General features: G+C 32.8%; 1 protein-coding gene across 1 annotated transcript in view; it reads right to left on the bottom strand.

The window, feature by feature from the left end:
* Nucleotides 1-13,273, bottom strand: part of LOC132708332 (uncharacterized) — a 70,946-nt gene that overhangs the window by 16,215 nt on the left and 41,458 nt on the right. The window contains exons 2-5 of the mRNA XM_060680601.1: nt 6,578-6,673; nt 6,075-6,268; nt 4,509-4,749; nt 3,431-3,606 (exon numbers count right to left, since the gene is read on the bottom strand). Coding sequence (XP_060536584.1) covers nt 3,431-3,606; nt 4,509-4,749; nt 6,075-6,268; nt 6,578-6,624 — 658 coding nt within the window. The 5' untranslated portion in view covers nt 6,625-6,673. The remainder of the gene's footprint in view (nt 1-3,430; nt 3,607-4,508; nt 4,750-6,074; nt 6,269-6,577; nt 6,674-13,273) is intronic.

A 13,273-nucleotide genomic window follows, 5' to 3' on the forward strand; every position in this document is an offset into this window, starting at 1 on the left:
TTACACTTTAGTCACGGATTCTTTTAGGCATGAAGCTGTGGATCGAGTAGCTAAAGAAAGTTATAAACGTATTGTAAACTATGCTTTTTTGATGAATATTAGAACTAGACCATGCGAACTAACAAATATTAGAATACCATGCCTAAAATATACCAAAAGCGTCTGATCGCTACCAAGCCCGTGAAAAAATACGGAAAATGTCCGAAGTTTTTCGTGATCGAGGGTAGCGATGTTGGCTTCTTAAATTGATACTTGCCGTACCTAATTATTCGGTGCATAATTAGGTACTAGTGTAGGATGTAGAAAAGGCTTAAAATCGGAACAACCAGTGACCATAAAAAAACAAATTGAAATCTAAAATTAAGTTTCCCATGCCTGTGATAGGTACCTTCATAATTGAACAGGATTTGAGACCTAAGTAATTATTATTCATCAAAATTATGTTGTTCTGTTTAACTAAATGTTAAGAGTCAGCTTCAACAACAAATGATGTAACATAAAATTTCTTAGAACGATATCACCTACTTTGTATTTACCTATTTTTAAATCAATCAATGTTTCGAGATAAAGGCATAGAGTATCTTGTGTAAAACTTCCTTTGCTTAAATATAACCTCGTTACTAAATAATAACTCCTCGAAAGTAAATTGACCTCTGGACGTTTTATTTATTTGCCCAATGTATTCGCTTTTAAAATCACAGTTAATTGAGCTCGGACCGTTCCTATTGCATATTGAAAAACGCCACTCAGGGGCGCAAAGGGCGATTCGATTTTATAAACGAACGCTAAAGTGCACTATTGACCGATACAATTAACGAACGTAACATTCATTACCGTAAACATTTTTTAAAATGTTTTATTCATCTTTGAAAATAAGCCGTAAAGTAATAGTATTTTTTTTTCTACGACCGTTAGTTTTTGGGTACATCTTCGCAAAACAACACGAATACATTCACTGGCATGACCGTCAGAATTGACAAACGTCAAAATTCGCAGCGTGGGAAATATCTCCGAAAACATCCGATTGCTCCCAAATCCGTGCGGTAAAATCCCGGAAATGTCCGAAGTGGCTCGGATTCATGGGAAACGAAACTGACGTGGTAAAGTGATGCTTCTCGCACACTAAATCGGGATGTTTTTCTACTCCCGTCTCTAAAATACCTAATTACCCACCGATCTAGCGGGCGGGAGGTGCCACTTTACCACGTCAGTTTTATTTCCCACAGATCCGAGCCACTTCGCACATTTCCGAAATTTTACCGCCCGGGTTTAGGAGCAATCGGATGTTTTCGGAGATATTTCCCACGCCTTGAATTTGACGTTTGTTAATTCTGACGGGCATGTCAGTGAATGTATTCGTGTTGTTTGGCGAAAATCTACCCAAAAACTAACGGTCGTAGAAAAAGTATAGTATCCAACACGCTCGGTAAACTTTTTAAACTCGGTAAATTAAACAAACTCGGTAAACGCTCGGCAAAACGCTCTGCTCGTGTCAAGTAAACTCATGAATCAAATGCCGTTTACAGCACTTGTTGCGTAATATACTATTTACCAACTTCGCAACCAATTTTTGACAATAACGTAATAAATTTAGTAGGGCACATTTTGTTAAAAGGATAAAACAGTAAGCAAAATTTTCAATTAAAAGCTTACAACTTATCATCAAAAATGTTGGTTAGTATCGCTGAAAACTCAGTCCGTAACCGCTTTAACAACCTTCATGATTGGATATAGATTTTCCATTTCTCCAAGTGCTAATTATTAATGAATTGAAAGTCAAACGATGCGGTTTAGAAAAGTCGGAAACAATAACAACGTTCCATTAAGACAATAAATTTCAAATTTAAATCAATATCAGCCATAGTTTGATCATAAATTCTTACTAAAATGCTTGGTAGCTAGAATGACAGGGAACAGGAAATCGATGTGTTTATTGTTTTGCAATTCGATGGAGAAATTCTGAATGGTTGTTGTATTTTACCTCAAGTAAAATTTTTATGTTTCGATTACCTATTTTATAAAACCTGAAAACCTATGAATGGTATGAATTACTCTTATAAAACTCTTATAGCACTTATCTTATAAATCTACGAATCTTATAAAGGTAATGGTGACCAAATTGTAGTTCCACATAAAACTTTTACTGCCAATTTATTTGTAACTAGGAGGTCGTTGTTACTTCTATAAACCGTAAATGAATTTTATAACGACATTTTCGTTAACGCTATAAACATTACCTACCACCAAAACAAAAAACGCCCATTTTGCGCTTCACTTTTTTCTATATCATTTCTTTAAATATATTTTTCACTTTGGCATTATTATTAGAATTTCTTAATAAGCACCATAACAACTCAAAAACTCCAAAATTTTCAACTATGACTTAATTTTATTTGGTACAAAAAAAATCGAATATTTTTATATTTTACCCACTTAAACCTGAAGCACCTTCGCCTTAAGCAACTGAAAACTTAATTTTGGCGAAAAACTACATGTTATTTATCATAATTTTTCTTGCAATTACATTATCTTTTAATTTAATTAATGAAAAAAAAACACAGCAGTGGTCGTCAGATGCCATGCTCACCAGGATGGATTTTTAAAATATTGTTTTAGACAAGTAATATTAAATACCTTGGAAACTTTTCTAAAACGTTTTTCCAACTTACACCAATATTGCTCTTCCATTCAGTTACTGAAAAGATAATTACGAAAACTTTCACAACCGCCATAAAACTAAAAGTAACCGTAAAAGCAATTGAAAATTTTAGTGAGCAAATGTCAAATCTCAATTATGCAATCATAACCTCACTTTTCAATTGAGGTTTATTTATTTATTCTGGCCTAGTTTTTTTTGTAATTGACTAGATAAAGATTTGAATTATAGTAAACATGACTTTTAAATTTGTGCAAATACAATAAGTTGGGCAAACAGCATCGCATCGTCTTTGACGGTGGGTCCAAGAGTCTAGGTTCCGTAGTAGCTGTAGAATATTTATAAGGTGCTTTAACATTTATAAGGGTTTTACAGAGTAGGCTATAAAAGTATAAGTATTATAGCAAAGTTTTTAAGAACGCTATCAAACCTTTTAAAAAACCTGATGTAACTAACATCACAGGTTTTTTAAATGAAGTAACCGAAACATTTTGGATGTAATATTATAGAACTTAATGGTTTTTCTTTTTTGCAGACAATGTTAGTCAGATTAATATTCGCTATAAGTAAGTAAGTTACTCTTCATTATGCTAGAAAAAGACCTGTATCGCGTATCTTGTGGAATCATTTTTAGTTTTATCCACTAGTAATAGGTCGAAATCCAGCAGATTTTGTAAAAGAAAGATATAAGGCAGTGTTTAATGTGCCAAAAGTTACGGTTGTGTAGTATTTTTCGCATTTTTGTTTAGTATTGCAAAAATTAACAATCTTTACCTTTGATGGAGCCGCGTCTAGATCTACTTGAAGCGGTTGCTGTGGTGTTATTAGCAGAAGCGTCAGTCATATCTGTTAAATCAGACGTTGACTTCCGGCAGCGATGAATTTTGGGTTTCTCGGTTGAGGTTAAGTCGTGCGAAGAGTCCGCCGGAATGTGATAACTTGGTCTCCCCCTGAACAAAGAACAATGTTTGAAACATTTGCATGTACGGACTGTCCACTCTTCGCGTATTTTTTGGAGTTTGTCATTTGGTTACAGAAAAAGGACGTGGCATTTTTTTTTGATAATCTGAAAATAAATATTTTATGGTATGCAAAAACGACGATCCTTAAAGTATACTAAAAGTATAAATCAGACTGGTTCAAATAATCCCAGCATTGAAACTGTCACTTTATTTAAAAACGAAATACAGATCACAATCGCATTTCCTTAATGTTGCATCAAGGGGGATAATTCTTGAGCTCAATTTAGAAAAGAAATAAGATACATGGTGATGCCAGTTGTGCATCCGATTGATTCATTATCTATATCTATAACGGTAGAACATTTTTAAAAATACGAAAAATTAGATTAATTCGCCAAAACGGTGACAAGAAAAAAGCAAGAGGTGAAGGAGAAAATAGTTACTTGATAAAATGTCACTGACGGAATTTTTTTTTCTTGAAAAATATGAGATAAAAATCGCGGACGGATGCCACTCGTAGAAGTAGAAAAAGTTTTGTGTACCTCAAAGTGCAAAATGCATTTACCGAAAGTCAGAAAGATATATAGAATCCTTCCTTTTCCAATACAAAAAATATTTTTTTTCCTAAAATGAATCCAAGAATTATCAGTATCACATCACAAGTTTTTTAAAAAACATAAAAATTCGCGAACGAGTCTCATTAAAAAATGTAATTTCTAAAAAATGTGACAACAAACAAATTACACCACTAAATTCTCCCGAAAAGGCAAGAAATACATTTTGATATGTTTTACAATCTGTTAGTAAAAATAATGTCCTATATCTGCGCAAGATTCTCCAAGAAACACACGAAAACTGCTCAGCCTGTACTCCCGTTTTTCCTGTCTTACCTTTTCTCTTTCAGGGACGAATGACGAGAACTCAAGCTAGTGGTGGTCGTAGAACACTTTGAAGTAGTCATCGTATGCGTGTCAGAGTCTAAAGAGTGGCACGTCTTGCCTATAGCGTTAGGATGTTCATTTCTTTGCACGGGGGCCATTTTAGAGTAGGAGTCGAATGAAAATTTCGTATTGGTGGTACGAGGTGATCGCGGTGTTCGGGGCGAACGCGGAGAGTGTTGCGGAAATTGTCCTGGTTTTAAGGCAAAAAAAATAATAAATTGTTCATTGTAACAAATAAAACTATCGGTTGTTTTTCAAAAACAGCGAAAAGGTAGTAATGCATAATTATATAAATGAGAAGGTCCTTTCAGTGTTTTATATGATCGATTTTTCAGTACAAGTATTTCAAAAATTTTTTTGCAACGTCATCTTAATAACTACAACAATCTGCATTGATTGAATTGCATTGCTTTTTAAAAATTTGTACTTGCCATGGTTTCGCTCTTGGAATTTGTTTTAAGAATAATAAACAATTTGTACATTACGAATAAGCCTGATTCGTCATTCATTCATCATTTCACGTTATTTTATTGATCATGACTTTAAAGAAATTTAAGTCGGGTTCGAAAATTATACTTAATGGTAAAACCTAAATTAATTTGTCTCACCATAAGTTATATAACGAAGTAATTTCAGATTTTTTTGCTAATGCACTTTCGTATTTCCGCAAAATTGTCAAACTGTCAATTGTCAAAGACCAAACTGCAATTGGTCGACACTTAGCTCCCACATAATAGCGGTGACTTTTCTAATAACCCTAGTCCATTACTGTATTATTATTATGGTATTATAATTATGAAAGTATAAAATACTGTAGGTTACTAAGTATTTCAAAGAAATAAGCGCAGCACAGTTATAAGGATATGGATATGGATAAGAAAACAGCTGGTTTTTACAATTTAAATACTCTGAAATGTATAATAAGATTAAACAACTTCCGGGTTTGTATTTGCTCTAGCCTATACAAAACAAAACATAGAGTTAATATTGTAGTTTAGGACACAGTATGTGTGCATAGTCCACCAAGCAACTTGTGACCTTAGACTAAAATTTATAAAATCCATTTTTTCTTTGTTAAGACAAAGTTTGTTGTGAAATCATCTAACATTAGTTAAATTTTATGGCAATCCTAGACCGAAAGGTCACGACATAGATAGGAATTATCATCCGAAAATGATGCCAAGTATCCCGTTTTCCAGGCCTGCCGTGTTATGTAGATCATTAATAAATACCAGGAATAACAAAGATCCCAGATCAGACCCTTGTGGAACGCCCATAAAGTTAATATTTTTTCTTCACTTTTGTATTTATAAAGTTCAGAATGGTAAGATTAAATGATATCTGAAACTTTACCCCTGATATAGTCTACATACACATAATAATATATTCTTATAGGATGTAACAAGCCTTTAAACAATATCTTGTTATTGTCAAAATTGTAATGTAAAATAACAGATTTATATTACACATCCTATTGGAGAGCAATTCATTATGGGATTATTAAAATCTTCTGACCTGGGATGTGTTCCGAAAGACATCTCTCTGTTTCTGTGGGGCTGCTTAGTGACAATTTGGGAGAGCCAATTGCAGCTGCTTCGAAGAAGTCTTGGAAATTCTCTCCCCCTTCGATGAACGGGCTTTTAATTGGAGGTGGCGTAGGCGAAGAATACGAAGATTTTGGTAAACTAACGGTTGGCTTACTGGAAGACCTAATAAATATTATTACAAAGATACATAAGACAATAACACTTCAGACTTATTATTAGGGCAGAAAGTTATGACACTTCTACATTTTTCAATACAAATAAATATACGTAATTATTTCTTAAATTGTTTTAAGAAGCTGCACTAAGTCGTTAAATAAAAAAGTTTGATATTCTAGGACCAATATTATTGTTCAATAACGAAAGAAAAGTCGTTGCAAGTTATAGAGGGTTCAACTTTCCACCGCACAGTTAAAGTTATTTTCCCACTTTTACGTGATTTGCGAAAATTTAATTCAAAAGAGAAATATTTACCTAGTAGAGCAGCTCCTATAGAACTTTCTGCAACCTCCGATTTCCATCTTAAGCTGAGGTTTCAGTTTTCAAATTTATCACATTATTGTATTGAATCTGGAAAAGGCAAAAATTGTATATAAAATTAGATTCTATTCAGCTACGTAATTTATATTTAATAACTAAGCTTAGTGAAATAATTATCTTCCTTTCGGGTAGATATATTTTCAAGTTTTTTCAATGATTTTTCAAATTAACAACTCAATTAGTTTCGTTTTAAACATGCTTTGCTAAAATTGATTTCGACCTCCCATAGTCTGACTTGGGAAACTGTCTTAAAGCTGTATTCTGTCGCCCAGTGGCAAGCCTGCATTTTTGGTTTGCCTGCAGACTCCTGATTCCAATCCTGAATGATCCAACTGGCCTCTGGTCCTCTACCATGTGACTACTGGATGCGCTTGTATAAAATTTACTTGTTCTTCGAATTCCCGGGCCCCCTTGCCCTTAACGTCAGTCTTATTCGTAACTTTAGTGCTTATTGTAAAGCAAAATCTAATGTAATATAAGAAGAATTTTCCGCAACTGAATCTCATACAATTAACTAATGATTTCACTTAATAGTGCAGACATGAATTTTAACTTTCTACTGATGTAAGCCTAGCTGCTCCATCGGTATACACCAATTTGAAAGATGCAGTATTGCCTTCTCAAATTCATTCATTCAGCTTGCTAAGTTACAATGACGTCACATTTATACAGTCTCGTTTTTAACATGGCGGATAATTTCTTGTATATGGGCGTCTTATCTGGTTATCAGTTGCGACCAGTGGTTCTATTGCGGGCCAATTTCGGCCCTCGCATGAAGCCCGTTATATATATATATATATATATATATATATATATATATATATATATATATATATATATATATATATATATATATATATATATATATGATGACACTATATTCCGGGATATCATCCGTTCGCTCGTTGAACTCCGATTGGAATCCTGCATTCGACTGGAATCCTGGAATCCTGCAGACGTTTCGCCAAAATCTCACTTGGCATCTTCAATGCTGGCGCTCCGAAAACACTTAGAACACTGAGTTGGAAGTGTTTTCGGAGCGCGAGCATATTTTTGTTAATGCCCATAAGGACAGACACTATTAATTATGAATTTTTTATTGTTACAGATTTTTATGACGACTTTCACCATACTTTTTAAAAACATTTTAGAACGAAAATCGACGTTCAACTCTTACAGCATTACCAACAAAGAAGCTGTAAATCGATTACCTTTATTTTTTACTACTAATAAACTTACTTACACCCCCGTAACATTATATGCGTCCCTACCTCTGCTCGTTAAAAGGTAGAAAACGAACGAACGAATGTCAGCTGCACGGGACAGAAAGACACAATTGAATCGAGATTTTTTTTTATTTATGTCCATGGCAAATAACAATTGGAAACATTTTCGAACTAACAAAATTTCGCCAATATGCGCTTTATACCGTACTTAATTTTGAAATAACAGTGGCACCAAAATGACCACCCGCGCAAAATTAGTTTTAGATAATGTACGTGTGCGATTTGTTCAGTCAGCCGGAGTCAAGATATAGTGAAAACCAATAATGTTCGACAAGTATAATCTCGTTCAACAAATGATGTTGGTGTAACCGTTGTCAGCCAATTAGCGCTTGAAACAAATGAATGGCCGTATAGTGTAATCTATTAATGATCGATTGGTAGCAAGTCGCTTTGTTGTGGCCAATTTGGGAGAAAGTTTGAAAGTTCTAATCAATTTCTAATTACAAACTACTTCTGACTACGGAATAGGTGTGTGCTTGTTCACAGTACCACAAATAAGACCAGAAGGGCCCATAAAAAAAGAAACAAATTTTAATATGTTAAAATATGAACAAATGAAAAATTTAATTCAACTATCAATTTTCCTCTTGCTTACAATCTTTGATGCCGTACACCATCTAAATTCCGTCACCTTTCAGGTCTCTTTCAAATTGTCAATCAAATCCATCAAAAGTCTAAATGAAACACTTCACTTACTTTCTGCTTGCACTTTTTGTTTTTGTTTATGTCATCTTTTGTATATTAATGTTGCATTGGTGCATTTGAAATTATATATATATATATATATATATATATATATATATATATATATATATATATATATATATATATATATATATATATATATATATATGATGACACTATATTCCGGGATATCATCCGTTCGCTCGTTGAACTCCGACTGGAATCCTGCATCCGACTGGAATCCTGCAAATCTTGCATCCGACTGGAATCCTGCAGACGTTTCGCCAAAATCTCACTTGGCATCTTCAATGCTCGCGCTCCGAAAACACTTCGAAGTGTTCGAAGTGTTTTCGGAGCGCGAGCATTGAAGATGCCAAGTGAGATTTTGGCGAAACGTCTGCAGGATTCCAGTCGGATGCAGGATTCCAGTCGGAGTTCAACGAGCGAACGGATGATATCCCGGAATATAGTGTCATCACATTTTTCCATCCGTGAATCAATACGTGAGAATATATATATATATATATATATATATATATATATATATATATATATATATATATATATATATATATATATATATATAGTGTGTGAGTGTTCGAAGTGTTTTCGGAGCGCGAGCATTGAAGATGCCAAGTGAGATTTTGGCGAAACGTCTGCAGGATTCCAGTCGGATGCAGGATTCCAGTCGGAGTTCAACAAGCGAACGGATGATATCCCAGAATATAGTGTCATCATATATATATAAAAACATAGATAGATACATAGATACATTCATTTCGTTTCATAGAAAAGGGACGTACAATTGTAGCAAGTCAGAAGTGATATTCAAGTGCAATAAAATCAAATTAATAAATAACATAAAAACACACATCTAATACAAACAAAATTAGACAGTACTATACAGTTTTATAGCGCATCGATACCAGTGACAGTGTCAATGTATGCTCGCAGGGAGTAAAAACAATGACGTTGCAGGAATTCTTTAATGGTATGTTTAAATTCTCTATTGCTCATCTATATATATATATATATATATATATATATATATATATATATATATATATATATATATATATATATATATATATATATATATATATATATATATATATATATATATATATATATATATATATATATATATATATATATATATATATATATATATATATATATATATATATATATATATATATATATATATATATTCTCACGTATTGATTCACGGATGGAAAAATGTGATGACACTATATTCCGGGATATCATCCGTTCGCTCGTTGAACTCCGACTGGAATCCTGCATCCGACTGGAATCCTGCAAATCCTGCATCCGACTGGAATCCTGCAGACGTTTCGCCAAAATCTCACTTGGCATCTTCAATGCTCGCGCTCCGAAAACACTTCGAGTGTTCGAAGTGGATTTGCAGAATTCCAGTCGGATGCAGGATTCCAGTCGGAGTTCAACGAGCGAACGGATGATATCCCGGAGTATAGTGTCATCATATATATATATATATATATATATATATATATATATATATATATATATATATATATATATATATATATATATATATATATATATATATATATATATATATTACTAATAACATCATTTTTAATTAGATAAAAATAGTCTAGAGTAACTAGTTCTTCCAAATTAAAAAATATGGGGTCAAAATAGCAGCTCAGAACGCTCAAAGAGCTGTAAGAAGGAAAACACGGAGTTAAGGGCCGCCTAGAATTTTAGTGTACAAGTTGACAAGTTTAGAATTACTCTAAAATTATTTAGAATTTTTGGCACTTTTTTAATTTTTACAATTTATGTATTGAATTTTCGAGAATTTACAAGATCTAGGGGATCTTTTTTTCACATTTTATGTAGGTATAAGCAAAAACAATTAGCTGAAATATCTTTATTTTGATAGCCATGCGTGAAAAAAAGCCCAGGAAAATTACCGAAAACGACGAGAGAAAAAATATCCAGCTGTGTCTTAGCATATAAGCTTCTTGGACAGAAAGATAAATCACTTTATTTTCCCAAAAGATGTTGCTGAAATGGATCAGATATATACTTTTTATGGAAATTTTCGTGCGTTTGACATTTTAGAATTTTATTGAACAGGTGGTTTACCCCTCGTCCAATGCCGAAACAGCAAAAAGAAGAAAAAATTCAAATCAAGTAAAATAAGTTATATCATAAGTTCGTGCGCACTGAAAGTATTTTCTATCGAAATTTTATTTATATTTAAATTTTTCGTTTTTCAAACTTGGCCGCTGCTGACTTAAAAAAATGAATACTAAGAAAAAACTTAAATTTATAGATATAACAAAAATTGCACAAGAGCAATAGTCCACCGCAAAGTACATGGTGTGTCATTTAGAAATCATATTAAATAATTACTTACGCATTTTACTGAACTCTTAGTAATAGATTTGACATTTGAAATTATAGCTGTAGCAGATTAAAACATATCGGACTTTACAGGACAACATGATTTTTTTGGAAACGTCTAGTTTTTTCCAATAAGTTGACAATATTGCATTAACATTCAATTACAATCAGGGAATTAGAGGAATTGTAATACCAATAATAATAATTATAATAGTTTTTATTGAGATATTTCAAATTATTGCGCAAGATTACGGACAATTTTGCATATAGCGTTTTGAGGAATATTTACATACATAAATTATAAATGTGGCCACTATATCTCAATTGACAATCCATTATCACTCCTAAATTTTTGGCTTCATTTGTAAATTTAAGATCTTCATTTTCCAATTTAATTTAAATATGACCACACAAAAAATTATAAGTTCCAGCGGGAGCAAATAGCATAATTTGTGTATTTTTGGAATTGAACTTCAGATTGTGTTTTTCACTCTATTGATCTATCGATTAAGATCAAAAATTAGCTTCGACTTTATCACAACTAATTGAGTTTAGTGTGTGTAACAGCTGGGTGTCATCAGCATATGAATGAATTTGAGATAATTTGACCTCCTTAGACATATGTGTACAAGAGATACAACAGTGGTCCAAGACGTGAACCTTGTGGCACTCCCGAAGTAACGTTACCCAAATCTGATATGCAGATATCAGTTCTAGCGAACTTCTGCCTATCATTTAAATAATACTGAAAAAAGATACAGACCGATCAGTGAAACCAAATTGTCTTAGTTTAGCCCACAAGAACTCAGTGAAACCAAAGTGCTTTAGCTTAGCGCACAATAACTCATTATCTACCTTTGAAAAGGCAAGTCAGACCAGTATCGTTGAAACATTTTTATCCAAATTTTTTATTATTAAATCATTACTATGCAGTAAAGCAGTAAGCATGCTGTTTTGGCCGAAAACCTGACTGATTCGATATTATGACTAGTTGTATTCGAAAGTACTTTCTGATGAACAACCTTCTCCGTTTTCCATATGGATGGAAAGTACTCTAAACAAATATTTCTCATGTGAGTAATATGATTCAGTATGACCGGGAGACACAGTCTGACCATAAGTAGAGCAACATCATCATATTCGGCAGCATTTAATTTAATCTGTTTTTGATTCTGCTAATATCTTCTTGAGAAGGTAGTACAAAATCAAAAACAGAGTTGCATATAATCTTCGATTTTTAAAATTCAATCAACGCAGGCAATCCGCGCTGGTATTGGAAAATGTAGATGAGCAAAACTTGTTGATAATATGTGGATCTTGCAAATTTGGTGGTAATGCTAATATTTATTCTTTTTAAACGCTTCCAGATCGTAGCAGCATCATCAGAGTTAACACATTCTAAATATGCACCTTTTTCACGTCTGACGGATGGCAAAGCGTAGTTATGTAGACTTTTGTATCTATTCCACTTTTCGACAGTTTTGATCTTTTTGTATTTTTGAAATGCTCTATCTCTTTCGGTCCTTCTCTGCTTTACTGCATCCGTAAGCCATGGCGCTAAAGGTTTGCTCAGCATAATTGTTTTAACTGTGGCATGAATGTCAAAAATTTGAAAAAAAATTTTATGTACCATTAAAAAAACATATTTTTTTAAATTGCCACACATTTATGAAGCACCCTATATAATTGAGAATATTTGTAAAAGGTTTGTCTTTCGATTTTAAGGAACAATTTTTTTAAACCATTTTTTTCAAAATAAGTAAACCAGGTAAATGTAGTATAGTCTGCCATACTATACGAAAACAAGCAAAGTAAAGGCGAGATACTTAGCGCCCAAAAAATATGCAGTACGCAGTGAATCACACGGAAACATTATTGAATTTGTGTCGTATATGTTAATAGGACAGCCGGGTTCATTGAAATTTCATCAGCCGAGATTAATAATACAATGAGCTTAGTAATACAAGTGAAAATTAATAACCATTTGACGAAGCAAAATAACCAAAACTAACCAAAATTGCTTGGTATAATCAACAAGTTCTATTAAAATACATTTGCCGTAAATTTATAAATTATGCAAATATGCAATACTGGCAATTTAATTATTAATTATTTCGCAAGTCGTTAAGTTAAGTTAAAGTTAAAGAAATCATTCTCTTCGGAAAAACACCTAAATTTTATAAATTTTACTTTTTGTTATAAAATAAAAAAATCGACTTCCGAAAAGTATCGCAACAGCAATAAAAGAGGATTGTAATCTGAA

The sequence above is a fragment of the Cylas formicarius genome, unplaced genomic scaffold (assembly GCF_029955315.1).
Source record: "Cylas formicarius isolate icCylForm1 unplaced genomic scaffold, icCylForm1.1 PGA_scaffold_10__41_contigs__length_53128322, whole genome shotgun sequence".
NCBI lineage: Eukaryota > Metazoa > Arthropoda > Insecta > Coleoptera > Brentidae > Cylas > Cylas formicarius.